The 16,379-nt window shown below is 30.9% G+C and overlaps 1 protein-coding gene across 3 annotated transcripts in view; it reads left to right on the top strand.

The window, feature by feature from the left end:
* Positions 1–16,379, top strand: part of LOC129975663 (fatty acyl-CoA reductase 1-like) — a 109,682-nt gene that overhangs the window by 82,447 nt on the left and 10,856 nt on the right. For all 3 annotated transcript variants that reach the window (XM_056088773.1, XM_056088772.1, XM_056088771.1), the window contains exons 5-8: positions 1,361–1,473; positions 4,497–4,674; positions 7,219–7,263; positions 10,702–10,820. In XM_056088773.1, coding sequence (XP_055944748.1) covers positions 1,361–1,473; positions 4,497–4,674; positions 7,219–7,263; positions 10,702–10,820 — 455 coding nt within the window. The remainder of the gene's footprint in view (positions 1–1,360; positions 1,474–4,496; positions 4,675–7,218; positions 7,264–10,701; positions 10,821–16,379) is intronic.

Here is a 16,379-nt window from a genome sequence, read left to right as displayed (position 1 = left end):
ATCGTCCATGGCTTTAATGGACAACATTGTTGCCAGATCTCTCCGAATGCATGTGGCGATACTGCATTGCCATATCGTTCTGAGGCACAATAGATATAAATGTTTTTTACTGAAAGGAAGGGGTGTATCTCACGATTAACATCTTCCTGGACATATCCTACTTGGCTACCACACGCCTTGTCGCTGGTTTTTGATAACATCCTTGAACAGTGTAAATTTGTAACATCAAAAGGAATTATCCCATAGGTTGTCCAAGACATAGTCTGTTGCCTTAGGCATTTACATAAGATCCTTTGAATAGAAAAGTGGAAGGTGACAGTTGCATCGGATGGATCATCCCAATGGGTAAAATGTGGAGTCGCTTTTATGAAACACATTTTAACCCTTTCTAGAGCCGTGGGAAGTATGCATAAGTTCTGACAAATTTTTTTAGAAAGACAGAAACTTAGATGCCTTAGTTCTTTATCTCACACAAAATGATGTGTCTTGATTTGTTACTTAATTATTAATTAACCAAACTAATTGATTAATCAAATTAAATTTATCTAATAAGCTAAATGAATCCCTTTTCTTATTCTAATTTCAAGCCTAAAAATATTTTAACTTAATATGACTAGAAAAAAATGGCCCTTTAAAGGGTTAAACGACATTCCAATGAAGGGAAATAATCTGAATCGCCAGTTTTACTAAAGATGAATGTTCTGATTATGCATTCATATAAGATATAGCATTGCTGCATGCGACATTCACAAGGTAATATTGCACTAAGCTATATTTCAATTCAAAATATTGATATTGCTGTGAATATTTCCTTTGATATCATTTTCTTCGAGCACTCAGAAGAAAGACTATACTACTTATTGTCTTTTCGTCTCTTACGATAAGACAAGATGCGAGAAATAGGAGCATCCATTCTTCTTCCTATTAGCACAAAATAGTATTACAATACCTTCAATATCTTGTTCAATATTCTGAATGCCGGTAAATAGCGCGAAAGCACTATAACAATATTGTTTGGGTATTTTGTACTAATAGGGCTCAAACGGTATGCATCCCTATAACTATAATATATTCGACAAAATAAAATTTAAAAAAAACACAATAAGAAAAATCCATTTCAATAGGAGGGAGGAGATTATTCGTGCTATAGGGTAGTCGTGGAGGAACAACAATAAAAGTGGGCATAGTGACTTTGGCAGAAGGTGAGAAATTATATTGAGGGTATATGTTTATATTTACGAAAATAAAGGGATTTCAGAGCTATCGATATATTACTACTAATTTATATCCAGTCCTTATATTTATACACACATTTTTTTACGTACGATACATGATTCTTCAAAAGTTCATTTGGTTTTAGGTTTTAGTATACACTTCGACAGCGCTCAGTAACTGCAATCACTCCGATTTTACTTTAAAAGAAGAAGTCTACAGATTACCTTTTCGAGCAGAGAAATTTGTCGATGCATTGAAGTAAGTTCAAATTTTCCTTTTGCAGAATTATAAATCACTAATATTGGTAAAAAATGTATATACATTCATAAAAATATTAAATCGCTCCAAATTATCATTCGCTTTAAGATAATTGCCAATTTTTAAATATTTCATCTACATAAATAAAATAAAATTCAAAAATAGTTCGTACATTGTTAAATCCTAGTTTATCAATAAACTTTCTTAAAATATTATTTACAAAATGCAAAGAAAATTATTTGTTATTTATTAATTAAAATTATTTTTTGTGAATAAAAAAATTATTTTATTTTTAATATTGCCCATTTCTTATAAAATAATTTAGATATTTTAAATCATTTTATTTAATTCTCATTGTATTGATACTCGCGAACACTTAAATAAGTTTTAAACCTTTCTTAAAAAATTATTAATAGCTTAATAAATCCTTATTAAATTTAGTTTTGGGTGGTTTTTAAAAGTCATTTGGTGCAATATATTCTCATTTTAATTAAAAATCATTGGGAATGATTCTTATGGATTTTCTCATATGCTATCACAAGAAATCAACATGACTTGGGAAACAAAGGGAAAATATTGCAGCTAAAAAACCAACACTTTATTAGAAGATGAAATAAATGTGCATAATAGCCCAATTCATACAGACAGTATTAACAAATAAATGGAAAACATAATTATTTTCATCCCAAACTCTATTATTGATTAAAGTGAATAAAAGCAAACGGTCAAGGAAATTGAAAGAGTCCATCACTAAAAGAGGAGCAAACCTACTATTCACCCGACATCATACCATTTATATCTTGCTTTAATATATGATATATATCCAATAGTTTCCATATATAAGAGTTCTTAAATATTTTCTAATCATATGAATTTCTGCTTCACTTTAATATTTGAGATGTTTACATTTTTTCCCCAGGTTCTTTAGTCCCCTCACACCTAAAATAAATGCTGTCTCAGCTTACATAGGAAAATACTCCATTTTGACTCTATATAAGATCTAAGTGCGATTCCACGCCACTTTCTTAAGTTTTCTACCTTCCTATTTGGAGAGTACTATTCACTGGTGTTTTATTTAACAAAGAGCTTTCTAAAAATAACATTACACACACACACACACCGTTAGGAGAAAGTCTGTTTAAAAAGAAGCAAAAGCTCGATAACAAATAATGTTTTATTCCAGAGGAAACACAGATAGCACAAAATTTTCTGATATTTGAGAACCTTGTCACTAAAATTTCCAAGCTCGTCGACAAGACGACATTAACCTGGCATCCATTCAACATCCGTTAAATAGTTGTAAAATTCTCTTATTTATTTATTAAGATATTAAATAAGCTTGAAAGCTACATATATATTCTAATCTATGCAGAAAAATCACAGTTTTGATTATTAGATATACGTATATATAGTTCATTTTAGAAAATGCTCAAAGTGACGTAAAAAAATGTGATTTGCACTCTTTTACTTACTAAGGGCCTTTCTAAAAAATTATGAATTCTAATGCTAGCAAATATATTAAAATGATTATTATGACCAAAGAACAGTTCTTTTTTTCTTAAAATTTTTAATCTTTCAAGTTAAAAATTAGTCTCTTTGAAAAATAAGTATGAAAACCTAAAAACTCCATTTATTTTTATTCGCGACTAGTTGTTTATTCCTCCGTGTAATATTTTATAATAAATCCAAATGCACTCTGAAAAGGTAGAATAAATAACAGCTGAGAGGTTACAAAAACGGATTTTCGGACTTAAAGACCAGAAAGGTCGAAAATAAAGAGAGATCCTCCACCCTTCAAGAGATCCTCAGAAGGCAACAGATGAATCCTTACATTTTTCACAGTAGTCATAAGAATTTTCGTAAGGCATTAACATACCCAAACATCTCCATTATAAGAACACATGTGGCTCCTAACCAGTTTAGTACAAACTATGTAGACGTTATTAAAACCGAAAAAAAAAAGAATATTGCACTGCAATTCATTGCAAAGGCACTTATAAATAACCAAAAAAATATTATTAACTATAAAATTGAAAAAAAATGAAGCAAAAGGAACAAATAATGATAAAAAGAAAGACATAAAGTTCAGAGTATACATGCACACAGAACATGATATTTTCTATCTCTGCTAATAAAAAAGATAAATGTGTGAGCATGTTTGTGTAGTATGCTCAATAGGTCAGCCCATTTTCTATACATGTACCAAATTTGGTACATGTATACTTTAAAAGGTGGGAATGTAATCCTAAGAGCTATTTTCTGAAAATTTTAATTAATTTAAATTTAAAACAAAGCTGAATTTTGGAGGGGTTTTTTTTGTCGCAATAACTTTAAAAAGTAATGTAGCATAAAAATAAATTCGAAACCGTATCAAAATTTGAAAAATTGTCTTTTTAATGATACTAATTTAATAGTCTTACAAATTTTACCTGAAATGTGCCGAATTAAAAAAAAATTTTGCATAATTTCCAAAAATAAATTTCTTTTATTACCATGATATTCAAAGAAAGCTAAAGAAGAAAAATTTTGTTTAATATGTCTGTAATTAAAGGACCCAAAGGAAAAGTGGAGTTATAATATTGTGAAAGTTAGGAAATAAAATATATATTAATGTTTTTAATAAAGCTATAATATCTCGGGAAAGGTTTTTATTAGATAAACTCATAGATAAAATGATCAAAATTATTGTAAAACGATTGAAATAATCCGGCTTTAAAGTTGGGCGAATCAGTTTGGGAGAATCAAGGACATGAAGTTACAGTTACATGGCTTGAATGAAGTGAAATATAACCAATATACCAAATAACCTTTGAAGACTAGTTAATACTCTAACTGGTCGTCAAAGGTGACTAATGTGCAATAAGAGCGAAAACAAGGATTATTGCGTAGTCTCTTTTATAAAATAAAAGTACGTTTCATTGTGTGTCAGTTCTGTTCGAAGGTTAGGAAAAAGACAATTTTACAAAAATGAGATACTAAATAAAGATTGGAATTGAAATATATTTGATTTTTTTTAAAACTAGAAATGAAGACTATGAAGGGCTTCATGAATTGTATTCCCATTGCAAGCCGGAATGGCCGAATGCATATACTTTTAGTAAATGTCTAGCAGAAAACCTCATAATGGACACAGCGTCGGATCTGCCGGTCGCTATCATACGTCCTTCAATTGTTATAAGTACATGGAAACATCCAATACCTGTAAGCAGAAAATTTATAATTTAATTTTCTATATTAGCATTTATATACTGTCATTATCTTTTGATTTTAAAGGGCAATGAAGAATTCGTACGTATCTAACAGTTTTCATGATATTTGAAGAAAATCATACAATGCTGTTTAATCAAAATGATAACAATGTATATTATTTCAATTGAGTATTCACAAAGCTGTTTTTCCGCAGCAAAACTGCAAACTGATTAATTGTAAATTGGACAGAATATTGTTATAAATTCGGCGTTCTTTAGATTTGTTAGTCGATGAAGAAACAGTCCTTTAAAAGTCTAAAATATTTATTCCAGAAAATGCCAGCAAATTCAAGACTTTACACGTATCAATTATTACAATTACATACTTGAGTACAGCGTAATTCAGTAGTAACTAATAACCGAATAACAGACATCAAAAAGACTCAGACGATCAGATCACAAACGAGAATACTCTTAGAGAACTTATCTCTCTATGACACGTCCTATTTATACCCTTCCTTGGCGAGATATAACGTAAGCATCATTCCACTTATTTCCAGAAAAATCCCGTAACTCCCGAAATATTTATTAGTACTACAGATTCAAATCTCGAACATTCGAAATCTTATGAAATGTCTTCAAGATCGACAAAACTTTTGCCAAGTCGGTGATAAAGTCGCCAAACTGGTCGCCAAGCAGCAACCTTTCAGCTGGAGATACCGATCCTTCGCTAACACAAAATATCGGATTCGTCTGACAGATTTACACAGAAATATAATAAAAATACAAAATATTTACAAATTTTAAACAATATTAATTTTTTCAGTAACGGTGTTTTGGTCTTTTTAATTTTTTATACATGGGTGAAATAAAGATAACTTATTTAGGTAGTATTTACTAGGAATTAACTGGATAATCTCAATGTTTTGAGTGAAGACCTCATGAATGGACATAATATAATCTATGAACTGCATGGGATTTCTAAGAAGTAAATTTCTGCAACAGAGAGTAATTTATTTTCGAGATATTGTTTAGGAATAAAGAACTACAGCAGCGATGCTTGAATAATGGAGCTCTCTCACTTAATATTGATTTTAAAAATCCTAAAGGTGGAAAAATAAAATATTAAAATTGACAGCATTAAATAGATTAAGGGACAGAAAGTGTCAAATAAAGTGTTAATGCTATTGGTAGGCGCAATTTCCATGTTCTCGAGTCTCCTATCAATCATTGATGGATATTAAACAATTAATGAGTGATACGAAGGCTACTTCTCATATGCAGACGTTTGTCATCTCAGTGAAAGGAATCAATACTGCACTTATCTCTTTGGAGTTTAATAAGCAATTCTTTAACAACCTATATTAAAAAAGACTAGTTACCTTCACTATATTATGAAAGTTTCAAGATATTGTTAACGCAACTGAGGACTTAGTGTTGAATGGTAGTTGGTTGAAGTAGATCTTCCTGAGAGGATTGTTCTATTTCGTGATGATCCGGAAGACCTTGAAATGAAGGAGTTGTCCCCAATCGATTTCTCAGATTACCTACGGATTAGTGTTGTCCCTTTTTATTGGTGGGACTGCTTTATTGCAGCCGGCATTGACATCCGCATGGCTTCGACTAGAACGTATTAAGATTCAATTGCATATGCATACAAGATGATGAGATGTGATAGTAAAAACAGGATTTGAAAAATCAAATTTTTAATACTTTATCCCAAAGTGAATGTTAGATTGATAATACAAAAACAACTGTTAAAAGCTTTCTAATTAAAATGAAAAGTATCAACATGGTTTAAGAAAAAAAGAATTATTAAAAGGAAATCGAGCATCTCATCCAAGAATTGACAATGGTGTATCATGCATTTAGGACTTTTTTTTCTAATAGACCTCAAAAATTTAATTATATTAATTTTAATAATTGAAAAGCAAGTTTTTGTCGAGTACTTGAAAAAAAAAAGATTTTCATCTAAAGAACGGAATTTAGTGAAATCAAATGCTAATTTTGAAATAAATTTCCCTATCAGATCCAAACACAACAGTCATTGGGTTATCATAGCTAAATAAATTAATATATAGATTTACAAAATGAAAAGAATTAAAAAATTTCATTTGGAATGCACATAGAATTAAGAATTTTTGTTCTGTAAAGTTTTAAATTTGAGTAGAAACATTGTTACCATTATAAAATTTGAAAAATCAACTTTCATTTCCATCTCTACGCGGATATTCCTGTTATTTAAATAATATTTAAAAAATTATGACAGTATTTTTTATTTTTATAATGAAATACAAACACATATTTTTTCATCAAATCTTTTATCGATGAATTTCTGCCAATATTTAAGTTATGATAAGGCAATTGCGTTTTCCGAACTCCAATTATCAAACAGAATTCTTGCTCGCTTTTCTTAATATAATGCTTTAAGATTGACATTTTCTATTAAATATATGGTATAAAATTCATTACTTACAGAATGCATTGGCTGTTGCATTCACGCCAGATAAAGTCAAAACATAAGAACTAAGCCTAAAATATTAACATTCTTTTTCAGGGATATGTAGAAGAAAATTCTGGTATAGCGGCACTTACTATTGGGGTAAGGCATGAATTTTTGTCTCTGTTTAATGTATTATATTCAACACCAAATTAATGACATTTTGCTTATAACTTTTATCTAAATCTGTGTCCAGAGAAAATTATAGCACCAGAATGGACAGATCTATTATTTTCCTTAATTCAACCGCTCATCATATTAAACCAGCGATTCTCAACCTGTGGGCCGCGCCCCCCTAGGGGGGCGCGAGCTCACTAGAAGGTTGGGGGCAAGATTATCCAAGAGAAAATATTATTTAAAAGAGAAAAAGAGAAAATATTATGACTGAAAGAGAAAATATTGCTGAAAGAAATGCACACATACACATAGAAAACAAAATACATTTCGACATATTTAATAACTTATTGAACTAAAACAACTTAATCAAAACATACTTAATTAAAAACAGATTTAATAATTATTAGTGACTTCCTGGGGCCTGTCTTGCAGAGCAAAGTTTTTCGAAGTAAGGCTTAATATTAGAAATAGCCATTCTCAGTTCTCTAATATGTCGACCAAGTACCTCAATTTCATCACAAATAAACTATCGCGGAAATTCTCAGCCTCCTGACTGTTATCTTCTTCTTCTAGGAAATGAAGTTTTCTTCTCTTAATTCATAAACACGTTGCAAAAATTTCCCACGTGATGACCATTTTGCCTCGCAATAAAATAATAACCCTGAATGTACTGAACCCATGTCTTCACAAAGTGCGGAAAAGATTATCGATTTCAGGGGTTTCATTTTTATATAATTTACTACAGTTACAACTGTAGTTAACACAATATTCAAACCAGGACTCATTTCTTTCGAAGCCAAAGTTTCTCTGTGGATCATGCAATGTGTGCACTGAGGCGATTTTTGTTTTAAAAGTGCTTGTATATCTTGGAATCTTTCGGACATTGAACGAGCGCCATCGGTGCATATTCCGACGCAATTTTTCCATTCTATGTTTGCTTCGTTCATAAAATCATTTAAAATAGCAAATAATGCGAGTGCTGATGTTTTGAGTTCTATTGGTTTTCAGAAAAGTAGTTCTACTACTGACATATTACCACAAATTCGAATGTGGCAATTAAATGGGCATCTTTATTACTATCTGTTGCTTCGTCAAACTGTATTGAAAACAATTTGTCGCGCAAATTGTTATGATTGTTATTGCTTATTATATGATTTTAATTTTAAATCGAAGAATTCTCTGGGTTTGTTGACGTACTCACTATAAAGCGTTTCCGAATGTCGTTTAAGTTTATTAGGTTTCATGCTGTCTGCGGTCAACAATTTTGAGCAAATGATACACAGGGGCCTTTTTTCTTCATTTACTTCAGTACTGGTAAACCCACAATTTAAGTATTCTTGAGAATATTTCCTTGATTTTATTTTCGGAACCACGCTCGTCTGTTTACTTGTTGATGCTTGACTATCGTCTAATGCTTGCTTACTTCCGCTTAAAAATTTATTCATGAGTCTGCATAAATCTGCTGCCGTGAATATTTTATATGGTGAATTGCAATTAACACGAAAACATATATAACATAAAAATTCGCAATTGATTCGATAGCGATAAAAGGATCGACTCGAATGAGACTGGCAGGAATTGAAACTTGCGTATCGAATATTTTCCTTCTTCTTATGAGAAAACATTTACTCCGCGCATGCTCGAGACGACCTAAGTCGTGTGGATTTCCTTGCACAAACATTCCTATTTTTTTCACTTTTGTTTTGTCATGCTTCTGTTTTATTTCTTTTATTATTCTAAAAAATGTACTCCCCGTTTCTAAATTTAGCTCACTCCGTCTAGGTTAACTTTCATTGACGAATTTTTCTACTTTCATATTCTTTTAACGTTATCTCCCTGTATGGCTTTCATTTCCAATATAATATTTAAATTTTCTCCACTTTCATTCACTTCATCTGTTCACTGCATTCTTATCCAAAATGCAAGATGTGGTTTCTCGCCAACCTTGGCTCGTTTTTACTCTTGTTTTGGCAGTAAATTAAAAATAATTTAAAAACAGAATCCAAAATACTCAATATACATTATTGTTGTATACATTTTATTGTAAGGGGGTGGGCACGATGAAAGTTATGATTGAAAACTGGGTCACGAATACTGAAAGGTTGAGAAGCGCTGTATTAAACTAATCTTTTTTTCAAAACCAGAATGAATCAAAAGATTTTATCTTATTTTATATTAGATAACTGCATTTGAAAAATGATTCAGCTTCTGTGTAAAATGGGTTATAGCTCCCAATTTAATGAAAATTATAGATTTATCCTATTTCTTTCTCTCCATGCAAGATATATTTCTTATAAAAAAAGCAATGACATATGTAAGATAAAACAGATATACCCATATAAATGGAGAGAGGAAAAAGCAGCATTTTTATTTCGTATTTAACACGTGGATTATTTGTCAATTGTAAATTTTATTTTGTGGAAACAATTATTCATCTTTGATGTATTCTGCTTTAAGTATTAACATACGTGTTATTGTCATAATTCAATTAGATTTAGAAAGAGCGAAAAAAAGAAAAAAACGATGAGGTGATACTACTTCGATCAGAATACTTGAATGAATGTTAAAATACTAATATTTAATAGTTGTTGTTGTCGTGTCCATGAAAATGCAAAAAGTGAGGAAAGAAAGTCTCAGATATTGTCAAAGGTCCGGAAGACCACTGCCGCCAGCTTGGATGCTTCAGGACTGTAAAGTCTCCCGAAGTGGTTCCATCAGCGGCAACCAGCCAAGCTTTAAGAAATCTGCGGTAATAGATGTACCAAAGAAAAAGGTTTGCCATTGCCTCCAGAGAGATTGGACTTCTACCTGTCAGCGAAAGATATTTTATTTCCCTCCTACCACCCAATGGTAAACCATTGGAGAGGCGTTCTGTTATCCACCACCTGGGGACAAGCCTTCTACGGATTACAGATTCCCCCAAAGAATTTAATAGTTAATAATTTTAATTGCCCTCAAACTCTCTAATCGGCAATGTCCCAAAATTCCTACCAGCAACAACCAATCAATTTATTAAAAATTTATCCATATCATCGACTTTTGAATGAGTCTACAATAAATCTTAAGAGTGCCTAAATTCAAGAGAAATTTCGACTTTCATTTGCAATACATTCAGAAATCAATACTCGACATAATAAACATTCGTGTACTTCTATCTGACCCACCATGTACTCCAAAAATTACAGATATAAATTTGGGAAATTCTGCAATATTATAAGGGAAGTATTTACGAATAGGATTTCTCATGTAATTACACCATTTGACTGTGATTTTTACCTTCTTTAACAGCTTGGAATTCTCATTCTATATTTGCCATGTGCATATCTTGCAACATTTTCTGATTTTATTTTTATTAAAGCCTTTTTTGATGGCTATAATCCGAAATCTTACTTATTGTTCAATATTTTTACATTTTTTTTGAAGGTGGGAAAAGGTTTTGTTAAAGTTCTTCATGCGGATCCCAATTGCAAATTGAATTTGGTGCCAGTAGACATTGTCTCAAATGCTCATGTGATTGCAGCGTGGTATACAGGAACAAAAAGGTAATATACTTTTTGGTACTTTTTTTTCAACCTGGGGCAATCGAAAAGTCGTCAAATAATTTAGACAAATAAAAGCCCTAAGGAACGTCGCTAAAAAAGTTGTAGCGTTAGGTTCTTATGCAAATTGACGCAGACCTTGGCGACGTTTTTTTTTTTTTTTTTTTTTTTTGCTTATAACCATATTATTTGGCGACTTTTCATTTGTGCCCCGCTAAACGAAAAGTACTTATTCCTTTTTCTTATTGGAAAAAATGCATTTTATTTCTCATTTTTTAAACTATTAATTTATCAATGCAAAATCAGTAGTATAATAGTGAAATCATGTCACCGTCAGGTGCTACATGATAAGCCTGACTGCGCATGTCATCAGTAATTTAAATGCATGGTGCCTTATTCTCTTCAGCAAGATGTACAATAGACTTTCAGAATTAAATAAACAAACTAATTTGAAGTATATCACGCCAGTATGAACTGACTAACTCATTAACTTGAATTAATGTAAAAATTTCCTTGGTTTTTTTTAATGTTCTAATTCTACAAAACTAATGCTGGTTATCTACAAAAAAGCATTTTTACACTTTTTTGTGTCATTTAAGCAACATATGGGATTAGTGTGAACATTATCTTTACTATTCTACGGAATTTGGAAAAACCACATTTCTTAATCTTACCTTTTGTTGCATGGATGTGAAAAATTGCATAAAATGTTTACCCCTCTAAAATATGCAACATTTTATTCGTCGATTGAGAATTTTTAGAATATCCGTTTGCCTTATCAAACTTTTTCATTCCCCCTTAACACTTTACCGACCGGCCGTCGATTAATCGACGTTTTGTTCTCAGCGCTTACCAACCGGCCGTCGATTAATCGACGTTTTGTTCTCAGCGCTTACCAACCGGCCGTCGATTAATCGACGTTTTGTTCTCAGCGCTTACCAACCGGTCGTCGATTATTCGACGTTTGCTCCCCAGCGCTTACCGACCGGTCGTCGATTAATCGACTTTTGACCGATCTGTGGTGACTACGTTTTCCACCAATTCAGCATGCCCTGAAAAAAATTCAGCTGTCGTTTTCTCGAGTGCAGCTGGGTGCAGCTGAGCGGGCGGTGAAATGGCATAGTATGTTCGAACTGCTACCGGTCGGTAAAGTGTTAACTTCAAAGTGATCCCAACTCTAGGCTTTAAAGGAATGTCTAGGTATAATGAAATAATGGTATGAGACTGCTTATAGCATTAACTACTGTGAAATTTAAGAGTTAGAATTCCTACCTCAATAACAGCGAAAAAAAGAAGGAAATATCGGTTACAAAACTGCGGAACGTTATCTATTTAGTATAAACAGATAGCTTGTGAACAGACGCTAAAAACGGAAGTCATAAAAGTATACTTGTTTGTTACATTGCAAGACTTGGACAAAAGAGGAAAATAGAATTTTTTGGAAAAAAGAAAAGTGGTCGCAATATACTTTTGCTTGTGGAGAAAAATCAAAAAGGTATATTTATGTGAGTTTTTCGTTAAAATTTCAAGATTTTCGATGATTTATTGTGGTTACTTCTGTTAGAACAGCAAATTGTTCTCTAAAATAAAATTTCAACCAATAATCCAAAACTGTAGAGGACGGACAACAGTTTGTACACTGAAAATAATGATATCTTGTAATAGCTGGTTCTTTTTTTTTTCTTTATTTTTTTATTCTTTTCTTATACTTGTCATGGTGACAGTTTTGGAAATCGGAAACAAATAAGTATTTTGATCCTTTCTTCTTAGCATTAATGTGCTCAAAATGACTTTTTGTACTCAAATTATAACGCTCCACGATTTGTAAATGACATTTTCGCCCTAGCATGTTACTGTGACTGAAAAATGAATGCCAGCTTCGGAATTTACCTCTAGATGGCATTGCATGTTAACAGTTTTAGAAAGAGAAAAATGTGATATGCAACAAAAAGAAATATTCTTTTCGACAAAATGGTCAATGTTTTCAACGTAGTCAGGTACCTGAAATGCTATCATAAACACCATTGGCAGCATAGAGCTGATATATAAATGGAGGGAGCTAGTCGCATGTTTGTCATCGAAACAAGTGTACCTAACATGAGTCACGTGACTTAGGGATAATCTGAGAGTAAGATTATCTTTGTTGGCGACATATCGCAAATCTTGGCACACTCAAAATCTGTCTCGCAATCTTTTGCTTTCCGGCTTTGGTCCAATCGTTTTTCAATTTCTGAAGTTTTTTTTTCTCTTTTGTTATTTTGAGATTATCATTCTAATAAGAAAAAACTAAGCAAACTGGTTTCGAAAATAATTTTTCTTTTTCATAATATCAATAGCTGAGTTTGTTGATTTAAATCATGTTTAGTTTTTTGCTTATTTTTGCATTAATTAAAAGTGATTATTTTTCTTTTTTATTTCTTTTATTTACCTAAAAACATCTTTTAATTTTACATTACATGCTCAAATACTTCTATCATTATCTCAAACTGATAAAAAAAACTTTTATAAAAACAGATTATAAAAGTGATCTAAGTCTTTTTTTTTCTGAATATTTAAAAAATACATTCGTATTTATAATTATTTTTCTTTCTAAAAATTAAATTTTAATCCAAAAATTATGAGAATAAATATTTATTTTTGCATACAAAATGAAAAAGATATGAATTAAAACTGTTAAATTATTTTTAAATAATTTAGAAAGAAAAAAAATACTAACCCAGGATCGAGCCTGGGTCCTCGCGAATACTACTCCAGTACCGTAACCACTACACTATTCAAGCGTTCGGTCACGGCAAACATTATTAGTATATAAGCTATATTGAAAGTGTCAAGGTGGTTATTGGGTCTTAATATTTTCATTAATGAATATTCTAAATGTATGTTATCATTATACAAAATCTCATTCCGAACTCAATTTTAAACTTCGTGCCTTCCCCTTGTTAATATAAGTTTTTAATATTTCACTTCTGGTTTATAATTTTGCCCGGTAACTTTGCTTCTTACTACCGTATAAACAAAAGTTAATCATTTTTGGAATGTTAAATGTGTTAACTTTAATACAAAATAATAAAGAAATTCGAAATTTTTATGAAAACGATGATTTTAGGTAATGTACATACACAATAAGTTATTATTAAATGTTGACATTCAGAGAAAATTTTTATAGATAAAAATAGCATTTGTTACTTTAATAGTTTCTTATCTTTAGAATATCCACTAGTTAGTTTTTTAAATTTTAATTAAATTTTATAAAAACATGCAATTATTACTACTATATTTATGAAATTTTACTATATAGCATTTTCAATAAAACATACATTTTAGTTTCACTATTTCATTCACAATGATGATTTAATATCGTTCACAGTATAATAAGATTCGAATATTTATGGTAAAAAAACAACATATTGGAAATAATAAGTAAATTTATGTGAATTAAAATAAATACATAATTATTAATTGATCAATAATGTTTATGCAAACACTTGTATTGGCGAGTAAAAATCACACCAAGCTTGCAGCCAAGCGCGTGCAACACATTCGAGATTAAAATAAAGCGAATAGCAAAATATAATGCAGTTATATCAGTTTAAATGAAACTTAATAACAAGTTAACTAAATTAAATACAATAACTAAACCAAACTATGAAATATTATTCAGTTATAACATCAAAGTCATTGAGTGATCCAAGTTACGAAGTTTTAAACTGACTTAAAATGGATATAAAAAGAATATGTTTATTGTACATAGCTGTGAAATGATGCAGGACTATCCTTAGAAGCTTTTTCTTTGCATCCTATTTCACATCAAGAGTTAATCATGACGTAAATACGCTTTAAAATTTAACATTCAAAAGCGAGAAAAAATCTGCCATTGAAATATAATGGAGAATGCGGTTACAGCGAATAGAAATTCTATCCCGAAGTCACTTGATTTTATCTTGTCCTACACCAAAGTAAGGTTGTACTCCCTTTATCAGTATCTCAGCTCTATGATTGGCAGCAACATTTTTCGGTCAGGAGACTTGATTCACAGATAAATGCCTGAATCATCATGGCGATTATGTCGGAAACTAATCGTGTTTGCATAAAAAAAAATGTAATACATTCGATTTGTTTTCTACTTTTGTCTTTCTTTATGACCCACAGACACAAGAAGGAAACATTTCTTCGTATAGTTCAAAATATAACCAGTAGCCTGTTATTTATCTCAGAATCCTCACCCTTGGTATCTTTTAAAGTTCCTCGTTTGCCTTCCTGATAAAAGGCTAACATGGATCGATTTGTTTTGTTTAGCTTTGGATCTTCGGTGCAAGTGACACGTTTCACTGTATCGTACCATGTATATGATAGATAAATCGGAGAATGGTGTCTTAAGACAGAATTAAAATTAAATTACTGGGATTTTTGTCAGCTTCTTATGGAATTAAAATCCATATAAGACGATAAGATTGAAAAAAATGATATAATATGAAAAGTTATAAAGAGAAGCAAAAGAAATAACAAATCTATTTATATTTAGTTCTTCTCTGGGATGACATTGTATGAGAAAATTTTCTCCCACTGCCGAAGTGGTGACAGAACAGGTTGTGCCTAAATTGTTGGGTGGCAAACAACTTTAAGCGCGTCCTTGAAATCTTCGAATATACTGTATTCAAATGTGAGGGGCTATGCAAGCAAAATATTGAATTAGACAGAAAGACTACAGCATATATATATATATATATATATATATATATATATATATATATATATATATATGATATTTTAAAATTTAATTTAATCCTAATTATTATCTTGATTTAGCTCATATTAACTTCATTCTAAAACGTTCTCTTATTTTCTGATCCAATTCCAACTTTTTATTTAAATAGTGCACCATGAGCTCTGTAAAAATGCTTAAATCAGCGGTTCCCACACTCCGAATGAAGAGATAAAAATTTGTCGATCTAAACAAATTCTTTTAAACAATCCCCATAATCCTCTTCCCTAAATCGACACGTGTAATGAAATCCCTATCAAAATCTGGTATAAAATAACCGGGGATAAATATTTCCGCCCTTTTTTTCGCTCTTGGGCCGCGCTGTAAACGGACATGTTTTGTCCACATTCGTTGTACAGAAATTATGCCTCCCGGGATGGAATAAAAGCGAAGTTTAAAAATTTATAGTGTCTTCTCTCTCCTCAGCCACGAAATTCCTTCAAAAATATATGCTTTATACACACACACACACATTATATATATATATATATATATATATATATAGAGAGAGAGAGAGAGAGAGAGGGAGAGAATCGGTTTTAAATATGATATAGTAGTTAATTTTTAATTTTTAAACTGCTAGAAATAATAATATGCTTCCAGATGGAAAAATATTTGAAATGACATAATTTTTTTTATATATTTCTTTTTAAAAAGTTAAAGTCAGTTTTCGTATATTCTTATTGGATGGCTTTATTAATCATAGTTAGTAAAATATTCTTAACACGCTTATAATTTAATCAAAAGTTGTTCCATTCTTTTGCAACTAAACCCGAGACATCTATAAAGTTTTGAATATT

The sequence above is a fragment of the Argiope bruennichi genome, chromosome 7, assembly GCF_947563725.1.
Source record: "Argiope bruennichi chromosome 7, qqArgBrue1.1, whole genome shotgun sequence".
Classification (NCBI taxonomy): domain Eukaryota; kingdom Metazoa; phylum Arthropoda; class Arachnida; order Araneae; family Araneidae; genus Argiope; species Argiope bruennichi.
The sequence above is the reverse complement of the archived record's forward strand: the minus strand, read 5'-3'. Positions and strand labels throughout refer to the sequence as shown.